Source organism: Crinia signifera, chromosome 19 (genome assembly GCF_055691185.1).
Source record: "Crinia signifera chromosome 19, ASM5569118v1, whole genome shotgun sequence".
Lineage (NCBI taxonomy): Eukaryota > Metazoa > Chordata > Amphibia > Anura > Myobatrachidae > Crinia > Crinia signifera.
Genome location: NC_139226.1, coordinates 109,494,696 through 109,508,873, shown reverse-complemented (window position 1 = coordinate 109,508,873; position 14,178 = coordinate 109,494,696). Strand labels below are relative to the sequence as shown.

Below are 14,178 nucleotides of genomic sequence, written 5' to 3'. Positions count from 1 at the left end.
GGAAAGACCACCCAGAAACAACATATACTTCATTGGGGAATCCACAGACAAGGATGCGTTGTATCACATAATGCTTACAAAGAGACCAAGGTGCATTTAGGCCTTACCCTTAGAAAGCGTCATTTGACATTTTTGTGCACACTTAACCCATTAATTTCCCCACCTGCCTTCCTTAGGTGTACCCCAACGCCTGCCCATTCATTATGGGCATGAATAAATACACAAGTCTTGGTTATAGTAAGGATTTTAAGTTTCTGCTTTTTATTTTCCAAAAATAAATATATAAAAAGAAATACCACCACGATTCCTTGTGGCGAGGTTTCCAAGTTAACTTAAAATACCGATGTTTCAGAAATTGAACACCCCTCCAAAATATTTGGGGGTCTTTTCAAAAACATCTCATTAGGTCTCAAACGTGAGAAAGCCACTATCAGAAGTGAGAAAGATCAATGGAAAGAAAAATGAATTACAAATCAAAACCATCCCCACAGCACACGACAGGTGATAGAACGATTCTGTGTTAGGGTAATATTGCAATAAAGTGTATTGGCCTGTAGAGGTCTTTGGCATATCTGCTCCATATGTATCTACAGCAGAGGTAGTCAACCTACAGTCCAGGTTATAAGTATAGTCATACTTGAGCACAGGTAACTTATGTGGTGATTCTGGTTGACTCGCAAATTTGCGTGTTCGCCCCCGTCCCAATGTTTAGGGGACTGTGCATGCTCTATTATGGGCATGTTCAGCCTCTCTTTGCGAATGGCTTTCGCGACTGCATAGTCACCAAGCTATTTGTATGCATCGGGGTGGGATGGGGGCGGATGTGGGGCAGGCACATGGGGACGACCAGCATTTCCTGGGCACGGCCACATGCGACCGCAGGCAGGCGGCTGACGTCACAGGACGACGGCCAGCCGCCCACCCCGTCTTAGTCCAAGCGCACGCAAATAAAAGTCAATTTGCACTGACTTCTATTTGCGAAGGAAGGAGAAATCATTCCATGGTCAATGACCAACAAGTGATTTGTCCTGCAGCGGAGACATGTAACTGAAGGGAATCGGTGGCAGGCCGGTGTCTCAAGCCCCGCAATTTTTGCAGCAGCCGGGAGCTCCTCAGTTTCTGGCAGAATGTGCCCGACTGCTTGTAAAGTTGGGCACGTTTTGCCGAGATCCCGGTTCAATGCTGTTGGGGGAAGACAGCATTGAATAGGGCCCCACCACTATTTCCCCCGTCGGGAATAGCGGCAGGCAATTGAATATCCCCCTAAGTGCGCCTTAAAGACTGAGGTTGGGAAACACTGAGCCACAGTGTCTAAAGCTTAGCAATTATTCCTTACCAAATTACATGGATACCAGAGGACAGGCCATGTACTATATAAACTGGTAACACCGCCGGTTCACTTATATAAACAGAAGTATACATGGCCCAATGTCTTCTGGTTCTCTAGGATATGGAGGGTTGTATAATTAAACATTAACTACATTGTGCCGCTTCCTCCTCGTAGCCTTCTGTTTTCATGTCATTGAGACCCAGATCTTCGTTCTGCTCAAAGGATCGCTCATACTTCTCTACGGTCATTTCAGGGTCCTGCTCCGGGGCGTAGACATTCTATAGAGAAGAGAAAGACGCCACCATTAGGATGTGGCCCATTCTGGCTGTACTGGGCTTTATCAGTATTTCCGCTTAACATTATGGGATTACCTGTAGGAAACTGTTCCCCGCTGGATCATCCAAAATAATATGAGCATCCATTTGTCCCTCTAGTATCTGCACAGAGGGAAAATTTTTAGGAAATGGTGCAGTAAGAAGAGGATCAATGGCAAGGAAGATGTTCAGGCTTCCCATACACAAGCCCCCTCCCCCCCCCCCCCTCCCTGCAGGCCTCGAAAGGCCATGACATTGCTAAGAAGTTTGATTCAGCATTTAAATCACTAGTGTCCTTTGAAATTCATTGTTCTAAGTTACCAAATCAACGAATAGAAAGTCTACTCCAAGGACAAGGTCAACTTTCCTTAACAGAGATTATCAGCACTACAGTGGACTTCTGGCTTCTAATGAACCCAAAGTATCGCTATTTAGGCATTTCTATACTAAACCCCCCCCCCCCCCCCCCCCAAGAATTACAGAAATAAAAGAAAGAAGCACAACATTTACATGGCAACTAAGAAACATACCCGATCAAATTTCCTGCCGAACTCCTGCAGTTTCTCCCTTCTGTCTGATGTAGAGCTGTCACCAAGAGTGAAGGGATTTTTGTCAACCACCTGGAGACGAAACATCTACTTAGTGGCTTCCGACGTATTGTACACATTACAGCACCAGAGGAGGTCTTGCAGAAAGGCAATCCATTTTTTTGTAGTTGCAGTTTGTTATCAAATCCTTTTTAAATTATTTATGCGACTGTGTAAAAGTGGCCCCTATATGAAGTCTATTCACACCATCTCCTGTCCCCTATATCCTCACATATCAGCCCTTTGCTATCACAAACCGTCCCTTCTCCCAAGCAAAACACCCTTCATTAGACTTGCACACACACTTACACCATTTGCCATCTGTTATTATATGGAGACCTGTTAAGTTTTCAATCCCACAACTCCAGCGACAGAACAGACTATAGCGAGAAAGATATAAAGGGGCAGATGTATTAAGCTTTAACAAGAGATAAATCCAAAGGTGATAAGGAGAGATAAACGTCCAGCCAATCACCTGCTAACTGCCATGTTACAGGCATTGGGGCAGATGTATTAAGCCTTAACAAGAGATACATGCAAGGATGATAAGAAGAGATAAATGTCCAGCCAATCAGCTCCTTACTGACTTTTTTCAAACACAGGCTGTAACATGGCAGTTAGCAGGTGATTGGCTGGACGTTTATCTCTCCTTATCACACTTGGATTTATCTCTTGTTAAGGCTTAATACATCTGCCCCAAAATCGGTAATTAACTTAAAGGACCACTACTTACTACTAATGCTCCGTGACCTGATTTCCTGCCTTATAGGACACTGATACAATAGGGAGGGGAGGTGGGGGGGTATTTAGACCTGATCGCAGCCCTGCAAGTTTGCAAGGATGATTATAGTTAGACTCCGCATGCATACAGATTGTAGAGAGCATGCGGGAGAAAAAAAAAAAAACCAGGAAGTGTCTTTTCTGATTGCAAGCCATCCACAAGTTAATTGACAATAAGCTAGAGTTTGGGCAGGGTAGTAACCGGCCGTTATCTGGGATGGTCAGGGAAAACAAAGGCGTGCCCCGGAGTTTTCAGACAATTTCTATCGCACAGGCAGAGTAGACTCTGGGTTACACAGACTGGGAAACCATTACATGGTGAGGGAGATGCCAATGGATTTACAGTGAATAGCCAGACATCATGATTTTCACAAGCTTTCATGGATCGGCCCAAATCGGATGTGTTTCTTATCCCCCTTGGGTCCGATGCACATCAGACCTGAGCCAGAGGGCAGACCTGCTGCCCGTCCAACCTCCGACTTGGCCCTCCTCCCGGCGGTGCTGAGTGACCATATTGCCAGTGATTTGTATGTGCGGTGGGAGATAAAATCACCAGGTGTGTGCCTCCCCCGGAAGAGTCTTCTTTTCATCAGCGTCCATCTCTGGTCGCTGATGAAAAGGAGACACTGAGCAATATATTGCACCGTGTGTACACAGCTTTAGAAGGAAATTCTGAAAACACCCCCTACAGCTGGGCCCAGGCACCAATGACAATGCAGTGCTGTGTACGAGAGGAGTTCCAGTCCTTACATAGAACAATCCTACTGACCCTTGTCATTGTGACCACATTTGAATCACATTGAGAAAGCCAAGCATGTCACTTACAACAATAGCTACAAATCGGCATAGTACAACATTAATGGACTGTGAAAGTTAGAGGACACATGAAATAGAAACCGGATCATCTCTTACCAAGTCTCGAATGTCTTTCAAGAGTCCTTCCAGAGTGGTGAACTTTCCTCCTAGAGCTCCCATTCCCAGCTCAAACTCCAGTTCCGGGATGCTGACACTGCAGGTTTCAGACTATGACATCAAAATAGCAAAGTGATCATTTTACAAGCGCCGCAGGTATAAATATCTACAGAACTGCTCTAAAAACACAAGAATGATGTTAAAATATAAAGTCAACGATAAATATAAATAGCTATACAATAAACCATTTAAAATAAAAAAAATGCACAATCACCATAAATGGACTGAAACATTTAAAAAACGTGCATTTATTATTAGAAATAATGCTTACTTTGAGTAGATCTCTCGTGAGGTCGGACGGGTCTGTAATGTGAAGAGTAATTTTGGTGCCAAGAGCTTCTATAGCGCCTCCTGATTTGACCTGAAATGAATCCAGATGGTCTCATTCCCAATTCGCATGTGCATATTATGTTATAATACTGTATACAGTAGATATTGTTTACATTTTTTAAAGCAAAAAAATAAAAGTAAAAAACACAAAACACAGCTAAGCTTACCTCATTGGTCCGATGGCTGCAGGCGTCGCAGTTTGTTGCCATGATGACAACTTCTTTGAAGTGAGGGATTTCTGTTATGGAGTTGAGGAAGTGACCCACTTATCAATTGGTACCTCTGCCCTATGTACCACCTAGTACACATCCCAAGCCAGACTGTAAATGCTGCTGCCCTATAGCATGTACCCAAATAATTAATTAGTCTGGCTTATTACTTTATAGCCCACTTAAACCAGCCTGGTGGCTTCTGAAGAACTACCACCCAAAGTCCTACTCACAACCTGTAGCAGGGGTGGCAACCTCTGTATATGTTCCTTCTCCCTACAGGTTTATACCTCAGCCAGACAGTAGCACAGAACTGCTCTGCTACTTGTTCTAGCTCCCAATCAGTACACACCAACTTACCTGTACTCCAAGTTTATCATTAGGAGGCAGGTATAAAACTGAATACAGTCCGTCAAGTCATCTAATCCCCATCAAACCTGTGTTATTTCTAAAACAAACTCATGTAGTGTTAATTTGCACTGTAAAGGATACGCACTAATTTCATATTGGTGGCTGCTGGAGCATTACATTCAGGACAGTTTGTTTGAAACTGAAGCACCTGTAGGAAAGAAGCAAAGGATCACAGGGTCATGGAATCAACAGCCACACCCTTACACCAGCAAAGGTAAAGGCCCCCATAAACTACGTGATATCACACATGTAGACATCCCTTCGGAGGGAGGGAGGTGTTAGCAGAGCACAAAAAAAAAGGACTATACAAATGAATAGGAAGCCTTTGTCTGGCTGAGACCTCTCAGCCAATCAGTGGCTGCCCATTCATTTGTATGGACTTTTTGTTTTTTAAGTGCTCCCGACGCTAGCGTGGCTTACCCTGCTCCCTCCACCCAGCTCTCTGATCACGGCCATTTTCCCCCTCCCTGGTCCCCTCGACATTGTCCACACCTGCAGCTCCCCGGGAGATGCATCTGATAAATCGCATTCGATTTATCACATGCAAAACCTGGCACATGGTGCCTAATCATGTGTGTGACCCCTCCCGTGGAGCTGCCGGGACAATCAGGTCCGACTTGTCCTTAGAGTGTATGGGGGCCTTAAGTTCAGGAGAAGAGACCCTGATTTAACTGGTCTCAAAGGCTCCTGTAATATGAATCTAGCATCTTACCTCATCTCTCATGTCTTCTGCATGGACCTCTCTCGTCTCCTCAGCGCTCTGCTGCCCGTTCGGACTCTTTCCGATAAGAAACACAAATAATCACTCAAAGTTCTACACCACTTCTATTTCCCACTAACATTATCCTTTTTCATCTTGTCTTCATTTAAAACAATTATGAATAGAAAAAAAAAAGAAAAAAGGTTCATAGCGACACAGATGAGCACCAGAAAACCTAGGCTACAATGTGACGGAACCGGCCGGTGATCTCACCTCTATGCCTAGCATTGAATCCTGTTCTCGGCTTCTCCTGTAATGTGCAACTGTGAGGGCTTCATCTTTCTGGGGGGCAAAAGGATTCTCCACAAAACTGTTCCCAGAGGGGTCATCTAGGATCTAAAACACATTTTATTATGGACACACATCAATGTTCTAATAGAATCTGTGACTAAACCGTGACTAAACCAGCAAGTTATGCATCATATAAGTGAGGTGCATGCGTCATTCTAAGCTTCCACTGAACTAAAATTAAACTCTGGCATAGTTCTAGACTCCAACTGTTACACCTTCTTTAAGTCTGCACCTGCCGAGGTCTGCAATATTTTGTGTACCCACTTGCAGTACTTCCAAACTCAGAGCAAACAGGTATACGTGCAGCTCCTTATCAGCCCCTCTGTATCAGATACATATACACACTGTTTGTAAAATGGTCACAATAGGCTAAATGCACTAAGCTTCAAAAAGTGATAAAATGGAGAGTGATAAAAAGCCAGCCAATCAGCTCCTGCCTGCCATTTTTCAAACACAGTCTGTTAGGTGTTGATTGGCTGGCTCGCCAAATTATCTTTCTTGAAGCGGATTCAGTATTGAATCCCGGCGTTCAGAATCCCGACAAGGGGGGGGGGGGCGTGGATCGCCCCCCCTTGCGGGCTCGCTGCGCTCGTCACGCAGCGGGCCCGGTGCCTCGCTACGCTCGGCACACTCATTTATTCTCCCTCCAGGGGTGTCGTGGACACCCACGGAGGGAGAATGTGTCGGCATTTCGGCGGTCGGGATTCCGAACGCCGGGATTCTGAACGCCGGGATTGTAACTGCATCCCCTTGAAGCTTAGTGAGGGGCACATTTATCAACGAAAGCATTTACAATTCGATCTGGATGGAATATTACTGCCCAGGATCGCATTGTAAAATGCGATCACATCACAGGGATGTATCATCCCTGACAGCGCAGGGACAGGGCTCTGAAAGTGAAGCGCTAACCCGGAAGCCAGGGGGTCTGCGCATGTGCTGTTATGCGCTGACTCCCCCCAGCGACCCCGCTGACCTCACTGCCACCTGGCCAGTGCGATGTGTAGCCATAGGCTGCAATGGGCTGTCGCTATCCTAGAATGGGGATAGCCCAGGGATGCAAAATATCCAATTGCAATATGGGGGTGGTAACTGGATGGCTTCTGGGAGCTTCAGAAAAAAAAACGTAGGGGTGCACAGGTATTTTAAGGGAGGGTGTGTGACAGCATCTGTCTCAGATTAATGGGTCAGACTTACACACAGACTACAAAAATCATTCAATGGTTCATGAATTGCATCTGCAAATTTGCAGATCCATTCGCAGATTTAAACAGGACGAGTTTTCTTCCGTCTAGGCGGCAGCGATCTACTCGCAGTCATCTGCAAATTTGCAGATGAGCAGTCAGGTCTGAATCAGGCCCTATATTCTGTTGCGCTTTCCTATTCCTGCTACATCAGATAAAGAACGAACATTGGGCCAGATTGTGGTTCACTCGCAAAAGCAAATTCTCTCTTATGGGGAAAAACCATGCTGCACTGCAGGTGGGGCAGATGCAACATGTGCAGAGAGAGTTAAAAAGGTCCACAGGTGGAGCTAATTGTTTATCTTGCAATTCTGTGAGGAGACCTGGAAAACGTGCACTGTGTGCGGTCCTGAGGACAGAGTTTGAGAACCTGTGATCTAGACACACATGACGCCGGAGTGCTTAATTCATTGACACTTGAACCCGTCTGAAGTAATTGTGCTTACAAATGTGAATGGAGTCTCCGCAGCCTTCATGTCCTGTAGTTTTGTAATGAAGTCATCAATTTTCTGTGCAACTTGTGCATCTTCAGCCTACAGGGAAAAGACAGACATGTGACGCCTGTTCACTCACTGTATGATAATCAAGCTATATAACTGAAGTTGCTGTAGCTTCAGAATGTTGAGTATTTCCATACAAGCAGGATTTCAGAATTAATATACAGGGTTATGCATAGATGTGCCCACATACATTTATCCTCATATTGTGTCAAATAGCCCACCTTTGGCACTCCATTGACTTCTCACAAATATCTAATTTGTACCAATATTGTGACAAAAGTACAATGCGGACATAGTGTTCATTCTAGCACCCGCTATTTATCAGCACTGATATGCAAACCAGACCTGTGCTAGAAACACCACAGCAGACAGCGACTCCCCAGGCAGGTAAGAGGAACTGCATGGGTTTTCAAAGATAGCGGGTGCTAAAATGAACACTAGGGACTACTGATGCTGGCATTTCCTGTACTTCTGCATGCGACTCAGCAACATGGGTAAAAAGGCAGACGTAAGATGCAAAATTCAGGAAGGGGTGAAAACCCAGGAAATGCGATGTGTTAGGAAGCATCTAAAGGAGTGTACAGACGACGCAAGGCATGGGCGATTTGCCAAATGCACTAAACTGTGCGTCATATTCAAAATTGCCTTGCCTGCACAGTCTACTTTTCCAGGAGTTAGCATTGCTGCGCATCGCAATTGCCCGCAGTGCACACACGGTGGGATTCTGGCTAACTTCCATTGCAGTTCTGACTATCTAGTCACAAATGCCTAGCACATCGCACCGTGTGTTCATGGCTTAAGTGTCTCAGGCCTTATGGTGCAAAGACAACAGGTGAATGAGGACACCTCCGTATGCAGAGCTCAACGGCAAGTAGGCTGTTTCAAATAGAACATCGCTATGCAAGTTACACGTCTCTACTGATCTGTCCAAACATTTGAGAGTTACCAACTCAGGGTACAAAACTGCATTAAAACAGAACAGATAATAAAAAATAAATGAATCTGACAACACAAGTATGGGTTTATATAGTCTGCCAGATTTACTTTTATTTTTTGTGTATTTTCTATACTACTGTACAAATTCAACTCTTGACAAAGTGCTTCCACAAACTCTGGGCAGTATTTCCAGGATTTCGGGATTAGCTAATGCTGGGCAGCATCTGAGCACACGCTCAGACGCTGCCCGGCTTCTCCCATACCAGGCAGAGCAGCACTGCGCAGCATGACGAGATCAGAGGTCACGCTGCGCAGGCAGGCATCGATCACGCCTGGCAGTATGAAGCCGCCAGACCACAAACTCCTGCCCACCTAGCCAGCAACCCGGCAGTATGAAGCTGCCCACCCAGCAACCCGGCCGCACCTGCAAAATGTAAGTAAATGTTGGGCAGCCAGGGAAATATTTTTTATTAGGAAAGCCAATCCCGGGGAGAATTTTTTCAATCCTGGGATTGAAAAAATGCCCCGGGATTGGCATCCCTAACCGCTGCCCCTGATGACTATTTTTAACCACCATGATTTTTAACCCCTGCACCGACCGCCGCAGGGAGCAGGGTGACGGCGACAGGCAGGAAGATGGAAGCCTCCCTGCCACCTTAAAAAGACGTTGAATGCAAAACGGTGAATCATGGCGAAAATCATGCTGAAAGCAGTTCTCCATCCTAGCATTGAATACACTCTCGGCGAATCCCAGTGAAAACCCCATTGAAATACACCAACAAATTGCAGCGAGCATGAAACAGAACTGGTGAACAGAACATTGAATAGGGTGAATCACATCTTTCCGCAAGGAGTGAAAACAGCCTGATTCACCGGAAAAAAAAATGTGTCTGAGTAATGAGTGCACCTGCCGGGTGACCTGTAAGGGGTCCTGAGGACAGAGTTTAAGAACCCCTGATAGTCATTAAAAATTCTGCCCAGTAAGCAGATAATCCCCAAATGTCATCAGTATGCAGGAGATTTGTGTACTAGTCCAGTATACACAGAAGCTTTTTCTGGCTCCTGAAAGCTCACACAGCAGCAGATTCTTACCCTTCGGTGGGGCTGTTCCTGCTGCAGACCCGTAATGGTTCTTTCAAGGATTCCTTCAATTGTAGTGAGAGCTGGTGGAGAACAGAGAAGGCGTTGAGGTTATGAATCACGTGTGTGTTTGGGGCTATACAATGGAAGGTGCTTGGCTATATACATGTATATATATGCTCACCTCCTTTCTGCGTGCAAGCAGGGATCTCAAAGTCAATCTCTGGAATACGGGTTGTTGCATAGTCTGTTTTCACCACCTCACGGTTCACATCCTATATATATATATACAGGAAACGGATAGTTTACATTGAAATCTGTGACTAGGGCAGAGACACAAATCACTCGGTAAGCTCATAGCATCTTTTCGGCAATTAATCCCTTTAAACAGCAAAATGGAGCAATTCGGACTCACAAGCAGCTTCTGCTGATTAAAATCTGGTATGCAGCATGTCTATATTACAGTACAGTTTTCCAGGACCTCACGAAAGTTCCATTTCTTATGCAGACACAGCGTTGGATAATGATAGATTGAAGAGGTAAAGTTCCAGCCAATCAGCTCCCAACTGTCATGTTGCAGGCTATCGTTGAAAAATGGCAGACGCTGTGCTATTTTATTTTTAGTTACTTTGGAACCTGTGACCTAACTTTGCTAGAAATTGCACCCATCGCATTTGTTTTATAACCATGTACAGCTTGTGCAGTCACGCAGTTCCTCACCCTCTTGTCTCTGACCCGAAGCGAATACCGGACACCTTGCTCCATGATCCGGCCGGCAGACTGGACCTCGGTGTTGCAGCAGCCACATGAATCACATGCGAATGAGCTGACAATGATCTCCTTGAAGAAAGGCACTTTGGTGAGCAGAAGTCGTGTCACCCCCTACAGAGAGAGGAGAAGCAGACACATACAGTGACCCCAAACAGGCTGTGCCTTCATGTTCACAAATGCGACACTAGTGTATCTGCTGAATATTGTGGGGTGTTATTGCACACTTACCTCTCGGGGGAGGGGACATAGTCTAGTTGGGATATGATGCTATGTCGACATACATTAGGTCAACCACTAAAGGTCTACAGGGCTCCGCTCAACACATGAAATAGGTTGAAAAGTCGACAAATGGAAGGTCAACATGAGTTTTTCGCAGTTTTTTTGAAGATCAGGCAGCATTTCATACCCTACCATCTACTAGGACATTGACAGAGAACACAATAATGTACGAGCGCAGAGGCACCATGCCCAAAGCATGGCGAGCGCAGCCATGTCGACTGTTGGCTAAAAAACACCATGTCAACCTTTTGCCTGCCAATCTTTGTTGACCTCATGCTTGTGTCACCCTTCATACTGTTCACCCTATGACTAGTGTTCATTCTAGCACCCGCCATCTTTGAAAACCCATGCAGTTCCTCTTCCCTGCCTGGGGTGTCGCTGTCTGCTGTAGTACTTCTAGCACAGTGGGGCAGAAGTATTAAGCCTGGAGAAGAGATAAACAGGAGATAAAGTGAAGAGAGATAAAGCACCAGCCAATTGGCTGTGTTTGAAAATGACAGTTGGGAGTTGATTGGTGGGTGCTTTATCTCCTTTTATTTTATCTCCAGCTTATCTCTACTCCAGGCTTAATACAGATGGAGCCCCTGCCATCCTTGGCCGGGGCTCGCCAGACCCTCCCCGCTGGTTACACTGAACTGGGACGCGCGTGCGTCTCACACGCACGCGCATCCCAGTATCTCGGTGGGGTTGCATTAGAAACGCCAGCCCTGCAAAGATGGAACAAGCCCCATCTGTACATCTGCCCCAGTGTGGTCTGTATATCAGCACTGATATGCATATCAGACCCCAGGCAGGGAAGAGGAACTGCATGGGCTTTCAAAGATGGCGGGTGCTAGAATGAACACTATATGACCCATACCTATCGAATTTGTTTCATGTTTGGATGGTGTGCTATAGGTACTCAGTAACATCACATACTGGAGAATAGGTACTTGTGTGCAGTACATAGATGGAAGAAGGCACGTAAATGGGTCTGACAACAGAACTGTTGTTTCTGATGGGACAAACCACTGGGTATGGGTAAAACCCGGACCAGGACAAAACCCCCGGACTGCCGGACCAGACATCAAACTCTGCAGTTTGGAGCTTGTAGCGTCCGGTCCGGGGGGTGTCCTGTCCGGGGGGCTGCCTGTTAGGGATGGGTAATCATATGATGTTTCATCGGAAACATCGGATTTATGGTTCCAATGTTCGATGTTTAACCCTGCAATGTTAAGGATCCAATGTTTCATCTACATCGCTAGATTTCTCCCCCGATGTTTTTCTCAATCTTCCAATGTTTTTTCTTTTGTGTGTCAATGTGTGCTGCTTTCAATGCTTTGCAGCCAGCTCACTCTCTCCTTGATTTATATTCATTAAAAACTTAAGAGACTGATAAAAAAAAAAACATTAACAAACATGACAGTATCACTGCTGGCTGGGCTTTCATGTGTGTGTGTGGCTGTGTGCTGCTGCTGTGGGTGGTAGCTGACAGTAAAAGACAGTCTGGCCAGCCATTCAGCAGCAGCACACAGGACAGCCCCACCCCTGCCTCACTGCAACTGGTGCTGTTAGTGACTCACTGGTTGCTATGATGGCTGGCTCTGCAGCTTTTGGGAAAATTTGGGGGCCAGTTTGAAAGTATGCTGAACTGCAGTCTCCCCTTCCCCAATTTCTGTTATTCTCCTCCCAGTTTTTATTTTGTTTTATCCACCTGTATTGTGAGGCCCATAATTTATGTACCTCAATAGTAGATTCCTATTTTGCTAAAAGAGTTTTTTTCAATGTACTATGTGATTGTTCTATGTAGTATGTTCTATGTTGCACTGTGTGTACAGTTTTTTTTGTTATTTTCTATGATTAACATAAGTTATTAGCCTGTTGCTACAGTTAAAAATCTAGGTAAAAATAGCAGATTGTGAGTTGTTGCAATAAAGTTTTGATAGTTAACGCTTCATGTTTTTTTCCTTCAGTAACAAATTTGATTTACCACAAAACATGAATCAAATATCCATTGTGTGTGTATAAACTGTAAGCCTCCAACAAGATAAACTTAATAGAGGGATTATTTATCATTTCAGAAGCTTATTAGTGTATTATATGCTTTGGTAACCAGTTTATTTAAAAAAAAAAATCGAAACATCGGTTAACATCGGTTAACATCGGGTTCACAGTACCAATGTTTAGGTCTAAATGATGTTTTGCAATCAATGTTGAAAAACATCATTTGACCGATGTTTTCTTTCGATGTCCCATCCCTACTGCCTGTCACACCTTTCACCAGGTAGAGGAGGACGGGTAGAATAAAGTCTCCCTGTATGGTCCGGGCATGTAGCAAAAACCGGACGGTCCGGACCACAAGGGGAGGCTGTAATCTCCCCTCCCCCATGTCCCTGGTGATAGCTATCACAGGGACCCCCGGACAAGACACCCCCCCGAACAGGACACCCCCCGGACCGGACCCTACAAGCTCCAGACTGCAGATTTTGATGTCCTGTCCGGTGGTCCGGAGTCTTGTCCGGGTCCGGTTTTTACATAGTTCCCAAACCACTGGCGTTTTTTACTTGCAGTTGGAAATAAGTGGGACAGACAGTAACACGGTCACACTCAGATCAATACTCTGTACATATATATCTAGTGTCTGTTCGTGTGTCTCCAAAACACTATCTGTTGGCAGCAAGTGAAAACTACATCTCTTTCTCTCTCACAGTCATGCGCAAACACAGAGGCAATCACAAGGTAGCAGACTAGCTTTCAAAGCATCTGGTTCAAGGGGACTTACTAGTAATTATATACACACACACACATTTTCATTCCGTTATATACAGACACTGACGCACATATCGGTATATACAGTGCTATATACAGCTGTCATAGTAACCCCTGGGCGCAGAAGGGTACAATGCAGTGTATGCGCCCATATTACTTGTCAATGTTATTCTCTTGAAAGTGTGAGGTCATTCCACCCACCCCCAGGCCGGCCACTGTCCAAGACATTGCTCTCAGCTGCACCCCAGCCATGCCGGCTTCCTACAGGACACCCCCTTCCCCGGGCTCACGTTCTGATAGCAGCTCATACACAGGGACTCGATCTCTGACGGCAGCTGATCCTCATCCTCAGCGTTGATCTCCCTGAACACTGGGGCGGAGGAGGGGAGCTTGAGAAGCGACATTCTGCCCGCTCCTGCAACGCGTCACCCGGTCACTCAGCAGCAGAGCCGGCGCCGCGTCTTCCTGGTACCACCGTGTGCGAGCGCTACCTCCCGGTATGACCCGGAACTAGCTGTCAGCTAAACGTGTGTGGTGGTGCCACGCCTTCCTGCTAACCAAGGCATGGAGGTGCTGCCCCTAGCGACCAATGCATGTACTGCATAAATGATAGCTAGAAGGTGATATGACAATTTCTCC

General features: G+C 45.7%; 1 protein-coding gene across 1 annotated transcript; it reads right to left on the bottom strand.

Moving 5' to 3' along the window:
* Nucleotides 1-232: 232 nt before the first annotated feature.
* ZPR1 (ZPR1 zinc finger) lies at nt 233-14,076 on the bottom strand. The gene is made up of 14 exons (XM_083163174.1): nt 13,830-14,076; nt 10,462-10,623; nt 9,926-10,016; nt 9,754-9,824; nt 7,672-7,758; nt 5,907-6,029; nt 5,646-5,711; nt 5,015-5,081; nt 4,481-4,551; nt 4,255-4,344; nt 3,924-4,034; nt 2,175-2,264; nt 1,702-1,767; nt 233-1,608 (listed from the first exon to the last, which is right to left on the bottom strand). The coding sequence occupies exons 1-14, from the start codon at nt 13,941-13,943 to the stop codon at nt 1,474-1,476; spliced, it is 1,344 nt and encodes a 447-aa protein (XP_083019300.1). The 5' UTR covers nt 13,944-14,076; the 3' UTR covers nt 233-1,473.
* Nucleotides 14,077-14,178: the final 102 nt, after the last annotated feature.